Source organism: Narcine bancroftii, chromosome 10 (genome assembly GCF_036971445.1).
Source record: "Narcine bancroftii isolate sNarBan1 chromosome 10, sNarBan1.hap1, whole genome shotgun sequence".
Lineage (NCBI taxonomy): Eukaryota > Metazoa > Chordata > Chondrichthyes > Torpediniformes > Narcinidae > Narcine > Narcine bancroftii.
In genome coordinates this window covers 84,089,335-84,107,999 of record NC_091478.1, presented here as the reverse complement: position 1 = coordinate 84,107,999, position 18,665 = coordinate 84,089,335, and the positions used below count along the sequence as shown (strand labels likewise).

The 18,665-nt window shown below is 39.9% G+C and overlaps 1 protein-coding gene across 1 annotated transcript; it reads right to left on the bottom strand.

Moving 5' to 3' along the window:
- Positions 1 to 298: 298 nt before the first annotated feature.
- sall1a (spalt-like transcription factor 1a) lies at positions 299 to 18,393 on the bottom strand. The gene is made up of 3 exons (XM_069901602.1): positions 18,143 to 18,393; positions 7,014 to 10,450; positions 299 to 4,226 (listed from the first exon to the last, which is right to left on the bottom strand). The coding sequence occupies exons 1-3, from the start codon at positions 18,303 to 18,305 to the stop codon at positions 3,786 to 3,788; spliced, it is 4,041 nt and encodes a 1,346-aa protein (XP_069757703.1). The 5' UTR covers positions 18,306 to 18,393; the 3' UTR covers positions 299 to 3,785.
- Positions 18,394 to 18,665: the final 272 nt, after the last annotated feature.

Here is an 18,665-nt window from a genome sequence, read left to right as displayed (position 1 = left end):
TCCCTGGTCAGCATATCTGCAGATAAACATGCCGGAAGCCGATGCTTCACAAACAAAGTGTTCCCTTCAATCCCCTTTGAAGGCCAAAAAGGCAAAGCCCATACCCAGAGCATTTAGCATCTCGTCCTGAAAAATATTGGGCTTGTTGTAAAACCCAGAGAGGATGCCGTGCTGGAATTAACAGTTCCTGCATTGCAGGAAGTGTAACGATGTGTAAAATTAAATGCAGCTGTCGAAAAGAAGGGGGGGGGGGGAATCACTTCAATAAAACAAATACACTGTTCAAGGCAAATACCTATTATTAGTATAAAGGCTGTGCCTTTATTGGGACTCGTAGATCTGAAGTTCCAAGAGGGACCGATACAGTGTTTCACGTTAAAAGCATTACTAAAACAGGGCTTTAGTGTTTATTTCGCCCAATGTCCCTGCAAGAGATTGGCCTTGGTAATAGGAAAGCAAACATGAAAATATGGTATAGATTTTTAGCCTCATTAAGGAAGCGTTCACCATTTAGCGTCAGCCAATCAATTATAATCGAGTAGTCACAGGACATTATTACAAAAGGACTGAGCGGGTGTGGCGACATGCAAATGTAGAGAATGCATCCCACTTTCAGAGAGAGAAAAACAATCCCTTCAAACGATCTTTCCATTTTAACACCGAAGTTGTCTGGGGACATGATTCAACAGGAGGGGAGGACGCATCGAGGCTCCCACTGTATAGATAGATTGTCGTTTAAAAGCGGTAGCACTCATACTTGAATGCAGGTAATATTAATCACTTCATTTCTGCATATGCATTTTAACTTAAACCCACCGATAATCAGATCGGCAGATGTTTTGGAGGTTCTTTGCATTTCAATTATTGAAACGCTCAGTTTAAAAAAAAACTTCAAAGTAGTATTTCTCTCTCTCTCTAGGCGGGGCAATGGCCTCGTATTATAAAAGTTGAAACGACGGGGGAAGGGGAAATCAATGCAGCACAAGACTCCAAGGTTAATTTAAATAAATCTCTCAACTCCGTCTTTAAAAATTATGCTACTTCCGAAGAGTTAACGGCTTCCTCCACTTTTTCTTTCGTCTCACCAACCATTAACACGAGAAATGGTCACGCTCACTTTAATAAAACGGCAGCTATAAAGCAGTCTTTTCTTTTGTTGTTCACCTTAATTCGAAGGTGATTGAGCGCCTTCATTGAGTTATCTATTAATTAGAACCATTCGCGGGCATCCACAATGGCATGCACCCCTGTAAATGCTGTGCTCTTTCAAATGTGTCTCCCCCCCTTGTTGATGCAGGAAGATTTTTTTTGCTGCGCTTAATGATAAACGCTGTAGCTATTCCACATTCCACAGCATCTCACGGTGCAGTTAGTTTGAGCCAAGTGACTGCATTCATTAGGAAATAACTTGCAGTAGAAAGGCATTCTTCTAGATTTAAGAAAATGGAGTTCAGAATAGCATCATTTTTTTAGTAAATTTCCAATCCCCAAATAGCTTTATCATTAGCTGTTCTTTCCCCAACTGCAAGATATTGCAGCATTTTTGACATAACCAGCATATATCGTACCGCTTTACACCTGTTTCAAAAGTAACTGCCTTCCTTCCACCTTAGGTAGTGGCCAAGGAGCAATAACTCATTTCAGAGATAAGAGAAAACAAATATCCAGTGCAAAAGCAATTACCAGGGCCAAAGCCCAGCTCCTCCCATCAATAGTGACTGAAGGACGGAAGGAGCCTGATCTAATCGATACTGTAATTAAAGATCCCATGAAGCGACCAGAGAGCGAGGAGCACGTGAAGAATTTATAATCCTGTCCCCGTGAGCACTTTATGAAAGAAAATCATTGGGAAAGCTCCCTCTGTCTCCTGCGATGTCAATACTGTGCGAATAGCAAGCAGGAGACAGCTCCAAAAGGACTGTCAATAAGATCTGCTCGCTTTTTTTTTAAATTTTGAAATCGCAAGAAGAATTATTTCCAAGGGAAAGGAGGCGTCTTGGTCCAATTTCCTCCACTGTTTCCTAATAGCAGATGGCAGCGAAAATACCTCAATCAATTGGGTCAATATTAAAACGCAGTTTGATTAAGTTGCCAAACATCCTGCGCAATCCACACGGCTTGGAGAGGAATCTCTTTAACAAAGAGCCTGGTATTTTGGTCTCAGGTCTTCATCCTGTATTCGTCCACAAAGCAGAAGCGCACACATAGTTAAAGGAGACACTTGGGGCAGCCCGAAGAGCTAAGGAGCAGGATCAGAGACCCTAGGTCAAATTGGCTATCAAATAGGTGGACCCTTTTTTTTAAGCTACCAAGAATCTTAAAATTTGATATGCTACTCAAATAGTTTACTTTTCCCATTAATTACTGCTGAGATAGTTTTCTGACTGATATTTTGCTTTTGAAAATGCACTCAATTACAAAGTCGACTTCATGCATGTTAAATAATATTTAAATATTCTAGTCCACACACCAATGATGCTTTGCAATGTTTTTTTTTAAAAAAAAGTGTTTTAGAAATCAGCATGTTTGAAGCACAAAATTCAGCAGGTTGATTCAAAAAGCCTTTTACAGACACTTACCCAAGTTAATTGCATTGGGGAAAAGTGCACAAAGCTGCCCAAGAAAGTTTTCAGGTAAGGCAAAAATACACACATTTCAAGAATGGCTGTTGCAAAACTCATGTATTTGATTAAATGAGTAAGAATTACAGTACCTCAGCTGTTAGTAGGTATTAAATTTTAGTGAAACTGGATGGTTTCTTCCAGCTTTCCAAGAAAGTGCATATATCAGTCACAAGGGTTTTTCATACCTAATACAAAATTATTACACAATAAAACACTATCTCTCATCGGTCAGTGAAGATGAAGCTTTGTCTTTTAAGCAACATACCAGTACAGTATATACATTAATGATTCTCCCAAGACATGTCACGATGATATATAAATATATAATATATTTATACACACATGACATTTTCTATAATAGCTTCATATTACTCCCTTCAAAGTTGTTCAAAAGATGCATTTACGTAGCAGCAATGTGAAAGTCCAGCACATTTTCTTCTATACTAAATAGACCTATGGGGCAGAAATCTTTATTGTACTTCAAGATACAATAACAGGAGTTTCCTTCGATGACCATCGTGCTTTGTTACTTCACTGAAACTCATCAACATTTAAGATGATGCAAGTGAAAAAGCACAAAGAACCAGTTTGAACAGAAATTATATAACCTACAAAAAAAAACTTGCAATTTCACTTGATGTTAAAAACAGCAAAGAGTAAACTGCTTCAGTGTGACAGCATCAACATTCAGTTTGAAGTCTGCAATTTACAGTTATTTTGTTAATGGAAGGGATGACTGAACAATGAACTGATTGTGAATTCTCCAGCAGACTACCAAAACTTTACATTATATATATACAGACCTTTCTTAGTGAGGAATGGTCTTCTGAGCATTGCCACCAATGCCAATCATTACTCACAAATCATAAAATAAGTTAATGCAAGGGCAAAATTCACCTAACAGAATAGATCTGCAAATGCTAGGAAACTTACATGTTTAAAGCACTCTAGTCCATTAGTAGATAGGCCAAGATGCTGAAGACCAGTAGTTTACATTTGCAACTTGCTTGCAAAGCAATGTTATTATCACTAATAAATAAGTTTATTTTCATACAACACTAAAAGTTAGGCATTGTACAAAAGGTGTTCTCACAACACTTTGGTCCATTGGCCTGACAGACTCCCCAGATTACTTCCATTGTTAGAAGGTTGACAATCAATTTAGCTTGAAACAATTTCTTTGTTGTCTTCCACCAAATGGGTGAATCTGTGGCTTGTTCCATTTTCAGCGGCTGATATTTTCTCCAGACCAGCTAGAGGTGCACCGGAATCAGTACTGTGAAGCTTCTCCATGGTTCCTGTCAAGCCACTGATGGGTGAACTGCCACCGTTGCCCAGACTAGCAGGGTTTGGGGGAAGTCCACCATTCTGAATCACTGAAATCTCATTGGTCTTCATTGCTAAGCCATTTGTTAGTGCAGCTGCATACTGGTTCCAAAATGAAGAAGGGTCTCCGTCCCGAGCCCTAACAGCCAAATCCTTCTGAAGCATTTCGGTGAATTTAATAGGATTGCCACCTAGGAATGCCATTGGACCATCCACGGAAAGGCGCCTCCCTCGTCTTGCAGGGGCACTGTTCCACATGTGTGTCCCCATATGAACCTGTTTTTAAAAAAAATGAAGTTAAGCCCGCAGCTCGAGGCATTTTGTTTACCCACAAACGATGTCATATGGATCTATGCAGATTTATATCTATAATCAAGCACAATTCTTTGGCATAATAGAACAGTAAAGATAGAACATGATGCTCAAAGTAAACTAAAACTCTGTTGCCTGATACATCTCTTTGCATAATCAAATGTCTATCTTAAACACCACTTTAATATCTACTTCCACCATAATCCCAGCAGCCCATTTTCAAGTGCTTGCCATTTTTGTGTTTTTTTTTAAAAAAAGGCTTTTCACCACCCCCTCTCCCCATTTTACCCCTTTAAATGCATGTCACCTAATATGTGAAATTCTTACATGCAGGAAGGTCTCTGACCATCTGCCCTATCTACATCTCACATAATTTTATAAACTCACTTCAGCCTTCAACACTCCAGGGAAAACAATCTTTCCCCATAGCTCATGCCCTTTAATCTAGGTAGCAAACTGGATGAATAAATGCCAAATGTCCTGTATTTGATCAAGTCGGCTGCATTAAATTTCTTTGTAATAAACCCATTATGTCTTAATATCACTAACTTCATGAATACACATTCTTACAAACAAATTTCTGCCAGTCTGATTGCTTTTCAACTATCTGAAGATAATTAATCCTCTGATATTACATGGAGTATTTTACAAGAAATTGTTCCACTGGAAGAAATTAGCATTGGTTTGTATTTAAATACCTCATGGAAGACCTTTTTGTACACTGAGTCAAATCAAGTAGTCAGATAAATATCAGGAGATACAATGTATCAAATTTTATGTAGAAGTTCATTGGTTCACATATCAAGCACAAATTAGCCATACTGCAGTCTTCCTAAATGATTTAAAACATACTTTTAATCATTTGACATAGGGAATTTTTTTCATATTTCTGCCTTTCAAAAAGCTGGTTAATTATACCTCTATAATTTATTTTTGCTTTGTCTTGCTACTACCATCATTTTTCCCTTCAACTGCATATTTATCACTGGGCTTTTTAAAATCAATCTACGAGGTGCATGCATGCAACTGACAACAGACTTCACTCAGAGTTGTTTCAGAATGTTGCCATCCAATCCTGTGACCCATATCCAAATTGAAATTCAATGTTTTTAAATTTAACCATACAGCACGGTAACAGGCCGTTTTGGTCCATGAGCTAGTATCGCCCAACTACACCTTACAATCCTGAATGTTTCGAATGGTGGGAGGAAACCTGAACCCCCCCACCCAGGGAAAGCCCACGCAGACACAGGAAGAATGTACAAACTCCTTACAGAAAGTGTGGGATCCGGACCCTGGTCCTAATTTCTGGTTCTGTAACAGTAATGTGCTAATGGCTACCCTAGCAGTGCTGCCCATGTTGGAATCTTGTCTTACTTTTTAAACTTTCCAATTACCTTGTTAATATTTTCTCCATACAATTCATTCCGGAATAATTCAATAAAAACAGCAAACCGTTACTGAATAATTCAATAATTTGGGGATTATTTTTGCCCATCTACATACGTGTAATAAACTCAGCAACATTAATCATTATTGTGCATTGTTAATATCCTTCAAATTTATACCCAACTACAGATAAATCTCGACATACAATGTTCTGATTTACAGTATTTCAAAAGTTATGATGATCAGAATCAGTTTTCAATAAAGGTAAGTCGGGGTCGACCTGTATCAACAAGGTTGCTTTTCCTTCGCTGGAAGGAAAGGATTCTGTCCAATCAGCACATGCAGGTAACCTCCAACCGCCACCACACTCTCCCCCCTCCCTCCACCCCCCCCCCCCATAAACGTCATCATTTTGGTACTCCTCTTGTAATGACGTAAAGGAACTGTGCTTTGTCAGACCCAATGCTGCTTTTAATAAAAAGGTGGCGCATCCGCAGATTGCAGTCACTGGGGAGGGAGGGAGAGCAATGGCCATCTGCTCATGCATTCCAAATCACAACATAGGTTGTGAGGTTACACTGCTGACCGTAGTCACCCGGCATCGTGAGTAGATGGTAAACTTTGAAGGAGGGGGGGTGCTGAGAGTTGGGTCATCTTGCTCGCTACCCCGCCAAAGTAAAAGTGGGGTAGATCGGGCGGCGGGAGGAGAGGCAAGTTGCATGCAGCCTTCAAGGTGCCATAGAGTTTTCAGTTGCCATGACCCCATGGCCGTGGGGCTCAAACTGCAACGGGAATCAATGTTTTCAGCGTGCTCTCCCTGACCGCCTGCACAACTGAGGTCCTGATGCCCTGGCCTACCTGTGTCTGAACTCTGTACGCAATGTTTTTTTTTGTGGCTTATACCAGGAATGCATGGTAACACTGTCACAGTAGGGTTTTTTTTTAAAAAAAGTCTATACACGTAGACCCTGACTTACGATAATTTCAACTTACAATTTTTAAGTTCCCGAACCGAAGAACCCCATCATAAGTCGGGGGTCTACCTGCAACCTTCCATAATTCTACTTGTCCAAGCCAGAAATAAAGAGTTCCTAACTTGATACAATTAAAATCTGCAGTGAAAAACATGGGAATGGCTATTGTCCATCTCAAATTCAATTACATGATTTTGCATTTATAGTGCTGTTTTAGTTAAATATTTGTGGAGATTAACTATATTTGTTTTACGAAGACTTTTTCTTCAACTTTTAAAAAAATAATCAGAAGCAAAAAAGTTTCAATTTGTTCCTCCTCATCCATGAAACAAAAAAAAACTTACATGCACTATTCAAACACATTTGAGATCAAAATGGAGTAAAATACCTTCAGATTGCCTTTGGTGGTAAAAGCTCTTCCACATATAGTACAGGCAAATGGTTTTTCTCCTGTGTGTGTCCTCTCGTGTATTTGGAGAGCGCTGGATGAGGAGAACGTTTTCCCACATGCTGTGCAGTAATGCTGCTTTGGAGTTCTTCTTTGCTGCGCTGGCAGGACTGGCGAAATAGCAGATGCAGACAGAGGCCCTGATGAAATGAGGCCAGCGGGTGGATCTTTGCAGTCCTGGGAACACCCAGGCATGAAACCATTAACCTCAGTCTTGATGAGGGATGTCAGACAGTTGGCAGCCACATTTGAAGAGCTCGGATTAGGCCCTACGTTAGGGCCTATGTTAGGGCCTACGTTAGAACTGTTGGGTTCAAACAGCTGAGATGGAAGATCCCGCATCTGATGTGTCAACATATGCTGCTTCAAATTACCTTTAGTGGAGAAACCCCGATTGCATACTGTGCAAATATATGGACGCTCTTTGGTATGGCTTCTGTAATGAATGTCCAAGGCACTCTGACAAGCAAATGCTTTGCCACAGATATCACAAGATGTATTCCTCAACTTACCACGATCTCGACTGGGAAACAGCAAGCTGAAAGTATCATCTTTAATCACTCGTTCTGCATTACCGGAGGTCAGGTCCAAGGCACCGCCATTGGTGGTTGCTGGAGACACTGAATGAGACAAATCTGATAGTAAAGTTCTGCGCTGTCTTTCTTCACAGCCTGGTGACTTTGACCTACGACTGTCTGTGTTGCTGTTAGTTGGGGAGGGAGCCTGCATGGAAGAGGTAGATTCTGAAATGGCGGGACTTCCAACGCTTTGGCTCTCTGTGTCCCCAATCATTGAAAAAGAGTCACTAGTCATTTGGTCTCCATCCGCTGACCCATTCTCCCCTGACCTGAGGCTTGCTTGGAGTTGCTCAATAAGACCAGCATTAATCATTTTCATTTGATTCTCAAGAGCTGCAATACTGGACATTTCTGACGGCAATGGAGATGGCGATAAACTGCCTTGAGACACCTCAGCAGATTTGGGTGTATCCGGGACACTACTATCTGGACAATCTTCCATATTCTCATCCGAGTAGTCATCTAGGTCATCAAAATTTTTGTCTTCAAATGAAGCAGTGTCGGATTCCATAGATTCGGGATAGTTGTCAGCTACAGGAGTATTGGGAATCTGGCCTCCCATGTGCATTCTAATGTGTTGCTGCAATACGACAGCATTTGTGAATTTCTTCTGGCAAATTGGACAAGAATGTTGAACTCTCAGTGGTGGCATGGCACGATGAACACCATAATGAGTTTTCAGGTTTCCCTTAGTGGTGAATGCACGACCGCAGACTTTACATTTGAAAGGCCTTTCACCAGTATGTGTACGATAATGCATCTTTAGTGCACTGTGGCAACTAAGAACTCGATGGCAAATGACACACTGGTTGGGGTCAGTCATTTTCCTGTCAATATTTTCGACTAGCTGCTGTAATTTTGAGGTCTCAGATGTCTGTAAAGAATCTAAAAGACCTCCAAATGGAAACTTTGACTTAAACTGGTCTGACATCAGTGGTATAAGTGGCGTTGTAAAAGCAGCAGTACTACTACTCAGACCCGAATCAGATGCACTCGAGCTGACAGGAACAGCCAAGCTGGTGACAGAATTAAAAGATTGCGTGTTTTCATCTAGTTTACCATGTGAGGTAGGTGAAGCTCTGTCTTCCACTTCATCCAAATCATTTGCGTTTTTCACGGAAGGCTCTGTGGCTGCCACATCACTCTTAACCGATCCAGGAGGGCTGCAAGAAGTCTGATTAACTGAGATGGATTGACACTCCTCTGATTTCATGATAGCAGACAAACCTGACATAGTGGATGGGAGTGGCAGCCCCACAGACGTAGTCAGTGTAGGTAACACAGGCTTGCTATCCAACCAACTTGTTATTGGTTTTTCAGGTGGTACAGACATTCCGTATGGAATACCTGTATTTGTTGGAACATTGTCTAAGTGTTCTGGAACTGGATATGGATTCATATGAATGTGGGGATATTTCTCTCTGTGCCTCTGGAAGTGAACCTTCAAATTTCCTTTAGTGGAGAACCTGTTACCACAAATGTTGCATTTATAAGGCCGCTCACCAGTATGAGAACGCAAATGAATCTGCAAGGCACTGTCACTGCCAAACACTTTAGCACAGAACCTACATTTGTGTTTAAAGAAAGCTTCATCGGAGCTGCTTTTAGTCTCAAATACTACCACATTTGGTGGCTTGCCTTTCTTCTGATTTGCCAGGGCTGTCAACGAACCAAGGTTTCCTGAAGTTGTTTCAATGCTCGAGAGAGGGCTGGAAAACATAGAAGTGGATGTGGAGGTTTGAGGTAGCAGTGAGCTGGACAAACTGGATGCAGGACTTAGTAAGCTGCTAATTCCAAGAGCTGGTGTGGACACCGTCGATACTGAAGAACTGATTAACCGAGAACCATTGATGGCATTTGTGGACACGCTTTCAGAAGGTTGTATGGTACCAGGCAATGAGGACGTGTTTACTTTTGGAGAACTACTGCTTGGCTGAACTATGGTGCTTCCAGGGCTGCTCTGAGGTAGATGCTTTCCACCATTTATGCTGGCAGATTGGCTGGCAAGGCTCTGTGCTAGCCCAGCAGCAGCAGCAAGTTGCTGAGATAGATGAGAACTAAGTGTAGTTAATGGATTAACAGCAGTTCCTAAAGTACCTTGGGAAGAGTTGACTGATGGAATTTCTGCATTTTGGGAAGCCAATAAGATTATCTGGTGACGGATTTGTTCAATAAGCTGTAACTGGTGGATCTGTTGTTGTTGCAGAGCCAGTAGTTGCTCCATAAGTGCCGGAACAGCAATTTTACCATTTGATGAACTGTTAGACCTGGTTTCCTGGGAGAACTGGGCAACTGCCACTTTTGTACTTCGAAGATTTTCAATGATCACATTACTATTTAACATTGAGAAATTTCCCAGAGCTGTTAGATCACCTATATGAGGTAGAGGTGTTGTGACAGCTGAGGTACCCATTGTGGGATAATTACTGCTTGTATTACTATGGATATTACTGTTAGAACTGCTAACATTACTGTAGCTCGTGATGCTAGAAGTGTCCACCTCCATGGATTCTTCCTGGTCAAGTTTTTTATGCTCTACAAGGTCATTGCAGTCCACTTGACTTGTATTATCGGTCTTGTCATTTACTTCTTCAAGAGGATTATCAGGAGATTGTGGAGAAGAGGTTTCTGAAGGAGCTGTGGAATTTTCATTTACAATCAAAACCAATTGTTTCTTAGTGCAACATTTTTTGTGATGAAGGAAATCGGGCAGTTCAAAGAACTCAGCACAACATCGGCCACAGACATGAGCATCCCCATTCTTAGTGACTCGATCTTCTTGCCCTCTTCGTGAAGTTCCTAGAAAATCCAAATGGATATGAAGTTAGTCATCAAGAATATGCAAAGCCTCCCATCAAATAAGGGGCACAAGCTTCAGGAAAGGAAAGGCTGGTGGTGGAAATCAATTTTTGTAGATCTTGCTTTAACTTAAAAAATCTCTAAATTTGCATTCAGATTCCATCTTTCAATAAATCTTGAAGCTTATGCGAGCTATCAAAATACAAAATTCTAAAAATTATGGATATTGGAGCCAAATTAAATTCCATAGAGAGTACTGATTCCCGCTATTTCATACATATCATCATATCCCTGACCCACTTAAGTGCAAATCAAACACTGAAGGCCTCGTTACGTTAGTCTCTCCAGCAACTGCCAATTTACTTCATTTCCAGCAGAACAAGATACATCTTTGACAGTTTTACTCCCTGTCACTAAACCAATTTGTAATCATTTGGAAATCGCCTTTTGACAGGTGAAAGAAGCCAGTCAACTTGATGCAAACAAGAGATACCGGGATATATTAACAAATAGTTTAATCAATGTTCTTGTATTATCCAGGTCTTGAAGCATCAAGCATTTAGAATCAAAAGCTACAGATATAATAACTTAATTTAGTAATGATCAAATGCAATTAAATGTCAAAATATGCCCTTTGTGTCATCAATACGGGATTATATTTACAATACTATTCAACAGATAATTTTTTAAAAAAGCAACTATTCTAAATACTGTAATGCATTTATCATTTACCACATCACAAAAAAAGGTCCGTTGCTACCTTTTTGCCAACTCCACGAGGTGTCAAATTCGTTAACCTCTCCCCCAGTCTTTCAAAAGGTATTGTTTATGTCACATTATATTTTGGAGGACATTTAATTAAGCAAGATCATGTACACCTTGTGCTATACATTGGTAGCTGAACAAAGCAGATAGACCACTCTGGATATCTACAACATTTAAGTTGCTGTAGACCTCTGACCCTTTCAATCCGACAACATAGGTGTGAAGGGACACCAAGCATTGCAATTAATTCACTGGGTTGGTACCCTTAATTGCCTGGAGACATGCAAAAAGATCAAAGCCTCCATTTGTAACCAAAGGCATATTTCTGTGTTTTCATGGAACAGTTATAAAACATCCTGCAGAAGTAGAATTCAAGAAAATAACTGAGCGACAAGATTAAGTTTCAAGCTATAACATGGAAATAGTTGCATCATGTATTAAGATCAGTTTTACTTCCATGGTGTATGAATTCCTGCCACCAATGAAAATTTATCTTTAAGAATTAAGTATTGATTTGGGAAGTTGCCATGAATAAAAATACAGCAAATCTTAATGCAACATAAAAATCATGCAATATTTGGTCTCTCTCGTGGCCCCAGAAGCCCCCAAATCTCTTTATGATTAAAGATGCATTTTGAAAAGTAGTTATTCTTGCAATGGTGCTGCATAACTATTCAATTTGTTCAAAGAATAAATGACTCCAATTTCCAAGGAGTCTCACTAAACATCTCTTTTCCCAGAGCTTCACATTTGAGTGTTAACTTGTGATTGCATGAATAACAAATCGTGGGCAAATTCTCCATGTCAGTAAGGCCAAGCTGAGATCAAGAAAGATACCAACTACTGAGCAATACAGAAGTGTCGGTGTCAAAATAAATCTTACTGAAACAAAACTTCCTCCCCAGTAAGTATTGCCCTCACATAGATTAATGTAAAATGGCACACTTACCTTATTTTCACTAATACACTCTAGTCTAAACATCACTTTCTTTTTTGACTGAATATGGTGTTGCTGTGGACAAGGTATAACAAAATCTTGCATATTGATAAAGAAATAGTACACCTTTCATATGCCCAATAAACCAAATTTTCCCTTCAAGATATCACAATTTTCCAAACACCAAAAAGGCCCACACTGTACCAGTGTTATTTTTTTTTTTTTAATTTGCTTCAGTGCCAATATGTTAGTAAGTGATTTATGCCCACTGGGTGAGAACTGCTAATACCGAGCGGTAAATGGGACACTAAACCCATGCAGCTACAGCGGAGTGGAATCCTAGGTCTAGTCTCAGTTACAGTACAATTAGATGATGCCAAGAGAGTAAATACATTGCCTTTATACTAGCTGTCTCCCAAACCAAGTTAGATCTATTAATAGTCAGAAATCCAACTATTGGGTTACACCCAATTATCAAAAATATGGTTGCCTAATTAAATACCAATATATAAATAGTAAGTCAGTACATGCAAAGAAAGCCAGGAAAAAAAACTAACAAAAAACATTGCATTGTTATTTTCATTTTTGCAACTGTTCGATCAGCTTGCATTACAATTAGAAATTTACTTCACTTCCTAAAAACGAAGTAACTCAAATCTAAAAGAGGCTGATGATACCTGGTAACGAATGATCTTAAAATTGAGCACTGAAACCAGTTACTACACTACACAATGACCGACTTAATCTTGTGTATTAAATTGGTTAAACTAATTCAAAGAGGCTTTGGGGCATACAGTATTTTTAACAGAGCCAAATTCTGGATTAATCTTTGACAAACACAGAGGCTTCACAGTTGGAAATATTTGTGTTAATTTGAAACATTTAGTTCCAAACCCTGATTTATTGATAAGCAAATTGTCCCCATTCAGACCATTCACTGGGGGGAAAAACCCTTTAACTTCCTTTCTCATTCGCACTGGTTGCTTGCATTTCTCATCACACTGCGGATTAATTTGCAAATCAAACAAAAAATTTCAGCACTCTTCAGCCACTTCATCCTTTTCAAGGACAGGATGGCTCCCTATTGTTTGCTCAGCATGAGGACAGCAAACTTCTGTCTCACAATGGTGTGTGGTCATCAGGGAAGGCACAGAAAGCTGATCTTGTTTTAATTCAGGGATTATCTCCCTGCATGTTTCCCTTTACTACAGAATTAGATAATAAAAGGTTGCCATGACACCAAAATCCAAGTCCATAGCAAAGAACAGGCACAATTAATTTCAGATATTGCAAAGATCATCTGAAATAATGTAGCTCACTTGCTAAACTGCCTAAGTGTCCCCGGCTACATCCAAAACAATGGCCTTTAATGTCATTTCCTGGAGTATAATCAATTTAATATGTACAAAGTTTTAAGACTGCACTCTCAAAGTTTTACCGGTTACTTGCACATTACATAGTTAAATTCAAAATCTCCACGTTTTTCGTGAGATGAGAAGAATTGCACAAGACTATTCTGAAAGAGAGGTAAACTTTCTGAAACAGAGGTAAACTTTTAGGAAGGAAAACAAAACCAAATGGCTCAAGGACAACAAAATAGCAAAATAAATTAACGGTTGGTGATTGGGCACAATTTTGAAGTTCTGGAAATACACAGACCATCTGTACTAGTGAAATGCATTTTCCTAATTACTTGGTTCATACCTTGAATAATTTATACACCAGTGTTTCAACCTTTAGTTCATCTGCCAAATAAATAGTTGTGAAGGGTGTCAAATATCTTTTAACACTCATGTCACACTCATTATGAAACACTTTAAAAGAGAATTTAGCAGAAATCCTAAATGTATGGAAAGTACATGTTGTAATCCTTTGCCACTTTTGGCAAAAAAAAACTTTTCTTCCATCTTTACGTCTTCCCTCGAAGCAAAGCATCTGCAGTTTTTTTGTGCTTCGAAATATTGAAACTAGTTTAATTGGTCAGCTGTGCTTAAACAAATAATTACTAACGCAAACTAAATAACTACTGTGGGAAATAACATCCACTGCAGTTCTGCGACTCATGAAAAAAATCTGAAGCACAGGGCTTCACGCGAACTGTACATATTAGTACAATTATGCAATACTGAATGTTAATTCCAGTGGAAGCCGACCTAATTGCTTTTTCATAAAAAAAACATGTAAAAATAAAATATGAACCTATGGTATTAAAGTCAATGTCACAGCACAGTCCAGCAGTAATTATCAAAAATACAGACTACAACTTAAGTTTCTAGCTCTTCGTGATTTATGGATTACAGCAAAATAGGAATAGAATTCAAATTACAATTTTCAAATCTCAGAAACTTCTACTGTCGTTCAAAATATGGAGAACTAAAGAGTATTTAACCAAAAAAACGAATAATCTTATTAACATGTCCCTGCAATGCCTTATACAAAATGCTCTTTTTGGTGTAAATATTGTTAAATATTTATTGCTATAGGACCCTCTGAATGTTTGGAATTTTACATTAAGAAATAGCGACTGAAGAAATGAATCGCAAGACACTATTGCGAACTTCATTCTACTGCAGGTGCAAATCAGGCAAATTATCAACCACTTTTAACAACTATCCAATTTGGTCATTATTAAGCATAACTGCGACGCAAATATTACGCTTGTTAAAGACCATTCGCATTTCGTTACTTCAAAATTGAAGATCTTTTAACAAATGCGTTCTGTCTCCTTTTAAGTGCAACATTTTACATTAAATCGATTACGTCTGAACTCCTATTACAAATGGACAGCGAGGATTTGCTGCTCTTACTTATGGGCGAAATTGCAGCAGTTCAGTTCAAACTAAGGGTGCATCAGAATGAACACTAGATGGGGGTACCGGTTGCGACAGCGAAGTGAGGAAAACTTCAGTCCCACTGTCCCACTCACACGTCAAAGTATTTCTGCTTTGGGCTACATACAAGCCTTGACTGCATAAACATTGGCAATGTGACAAGAAACTAAATCCCTGTTGTAGGTAAAGTTAAAACTCTGCCGTGGGAACTAGCCGTCAATCACCTCATCAGGGGTCTGGCATTTAAGGGGAAAAGGGGACCGGCTTAGTGGTTCTTGGAGCACTGATCAGGTTAAAGCTGAAACAAACTGCTGATATCCTGCTAGGCTGGCAGAGGAACTGATTTCTAGGGTCAATTCAAAGGTACTGAAGTACATCTTGTATTATGAACTCTCGTCACCTTAGTATGGAAGGAGGCCGGCAAAGGTTAAAACAGCAGAACACTATTAAGCACTTCGTCGCCTCCAACGTTACGATCCGACCCGCACATCAATATTTACCACAGTGCCGGGAGAAACCACGGGCAGTACCAACAGCTTCTTTACGGCAGAGCGAGAGAGGAAAAAAAATTGCTAACCCCCCCCCACCCCCTAGATTTTTGTCCATAATGGTATCCACAAATATCCACTTTGCAAGCAACAAACGAATCACTTGATTCACCATTAAGGCAAAAACAATATTTCCAACTCCATATTTCTGCAGAAATCATTCCAAATAACCTATTCAATAAAAATTTTGATTTAAAAAAATCTTCCGTTTTAATAACATTGCATGCTCAGATTCTGCTCCTTGAAGGTGCAAACTCACGTTAACAAAGACGTGCCAATGAAGCTCACTGGATGATCCACAAGTTTACACAATTACCGAAAAGCAACACGAGCACAAAAGTATTTTCACTCAGGTTTCTGTAAAGTTTACGTATCATATGTTCTAACAATAAATAAATTATTTTACTTTAATCCAAAGCTCGTTTAAGAGAGGAAGCAAAATTACAGAAAGTTACGAAACTGATCATTTTCAGCATGTTCTTTACACAAAGAGGAGATAGATTTCTTCAGATTATGCAGGGCCCAAATTGTTAGCTTTTTCTGAGTCGTCTTTGGAGAGAAACTCCACAAAAATCGCTTTCTGTCCTGAATCTCTTCTCTGATGCAAGTTAAATGAGGCTACTCTACTTGTGTTTCAACCAATAATCATCAAACTTGAAAAAGGTCTCAATTGCTAAGATGTCATTAAAAAAATTTCTGAATTTTTTTTTAATTGAGGACTGATTTTCAATCACTATTTATGCCTGAAATTTTGAAAATGAAGCACTTTGTAGATGCACACAACAAAGTAATGGTCAGGGACATCTGATAAATATCATATTTGAAGATATCCAAAAAGTGCATAATCTATAAACTCCTTCATTTTCCCAGCCATCAATTACATCACCTACCTCTTTCAAATGAATTTAAAATGCACTAAAAGTTCCAACACACTGCAACACTAGTACATTTTGCTTCTACCTGTAAAACTATGTGGAGCAAATCTATCCTTCCAGGTCCTATAACCACAAGTATAACTGAGTTTCCACGATCTCAACATTAAGGGAGGTACAAAATCTCCATTTACTTGAGACAAACAAAACAATCTTGAAATGTTTCCAGGAAAATATTTTACAGTTTATACAAAACGAATTGCCTTTAAACAATTATAATTTTGTGGAAAAGTGAAGGATACATACCTATGTTCAGGCAGTTTTGTTATGATAGCAGTGTTTAATGAATAACCCTGGTTGAGTGCTGTTGGGCTGGTTTAATAGTAAATCTCTGGCTGATCCAGGAGGCTGAGTGCACTGTGTGCTCTATTCACAGATCAGGATGAGTCACACACATCCGAACTGGCACGTCAGCTCCTGCAAATTCCCTAATAGTGCAATTTGGTTTTTTTTTGGTAACGGGGTGAGCAATCGTGGAGTTTGCATAGCGGACTTGTTATCGTCCAAAAATCGTCCTAAAGTATCTGGAAACAAGTCAAAGGTGCTTCCTAACCCCGGGGCTACGAAATATAACCAGTCTCCTCCGAAACGACAGGATTGACAATTACGAACAAAATCATTTTCTATTTATCTGGATTTTTTTTTAAAAAAAGAAAACAGCCCGGTCGTTTCTTTCTAGTGAAGAACCAGATCATAAATATTTAGCAACTCAATGTACAGCAAGCTAATTTTGGTATTTTAAACAAATGGTGCAAAGTTTCACATTTGAAACCGTCTTTCAAAAAGGACTAAGAAAAAAAAACTTGTACAAATTACTGCGGCAACTCATTATTTTCCAGATGGTCTAAACCTCACGAAGGAGTCGCACTCCCAAGAAGATTTTACATTCAAGTACAACGCTGAGACTAAGAGCAGGAACTTGCTCGCATCGACTTGTTGTGAAAGTGTACGAAACTATCCTAGATTTTAAAAGGCCAAAAGATTGGCGTCCGTCTCTCAAAATCTCCTCGTTTGCCTTTAACTCTCCGCAAATGTTCGCTCCTTCTCACCAATTCCGGCGCTTGACTCTTCTTCCTTCGCCTTCATCCCTCACCGAGTCTTCCTCTGCCAGGCACCGCAATCACCGAGCGAACTTTTCTCCCCTCAACAAGGTGCGCGGCTCCCAGTCACATTGGGACCCACGGCGCTGCCCTCGTTGCAGGCAGGTTATTTTTAAACCTAGCCTACGGTCCTTTCCATCAAAACATTCAGAGTTATTTCAGCTGGATACTGCCATTTAAATCCACCAGCGAACCTAGAGGGAGACTTTGGAAGACGTGATAGCTACTTGGATTCCACATGTGCTGCGCTGGACCAGATTCCTTCCAAGCTCACACAAAGGTACGAAATTAAACTTTTTATTTTTTTTGGGGGGGGGGGGAGAGGGGGGGGAGTTAGTGGGGGGAGGAGGGAAAAAAATAATACAGCCAAAGGCTCAATCACATTAAGTGCTTCCCCTCCCCATATCTCTGCTCATCTCTGTGGTTGCGAGCACCTCGTCACTTCTGCACCATTAGGAGTAGAGCCTCCAAACAAGAGGCAGCGTGTTAATTGCTAAATCGTGTTAATTTCAAGCCTCCCGACTGCAAGAAATCTCCCCTTTTCAAACTTTGGGAGATTTGACTCACAATCAGACTCACCATTCTCTGCGAATGATCCCGTGTCCTGATCCGACTGGATGTGTTGCGGCTTCGCCTGCTTCCGACGCGACATGGTGGTTGATACATCAGCAAGCGAATAAAAAATTACAAATTCTGGAGTTGCAAAATTACGGAAATTGACCCTGCCGCCTTCAGTGCGCATGTGTGGGGTATAATTATGATTATCAATAATGCATTGCGATTAATCATCCGCTTCTTGAAAGCCGATTGGCACGTTTCCAGGCGCGGCTTAAAGACTATTCAAATGACTCGACTTAATCAATGAGCTTGTGATTTGCTGGCGCGCTCTGGCTCTGGGTCCCGGTCTCCGGGCGCTCGCCCAATGAGTGGCTGCGCGTCAATGGGGGAGCGCGGGGCCCCGGCCCCTGGATACTGCAGCCCTCCCTAGCAACCCCCGCATTGCCTTTTGCACGCGCCTGGTTGCTAGGGCTACTTTCGACCTCAAAACGTGTTTGCACTTTTCTAAGTTCAATGCAGTGAATGCACATGGCTTCTCCCTTCT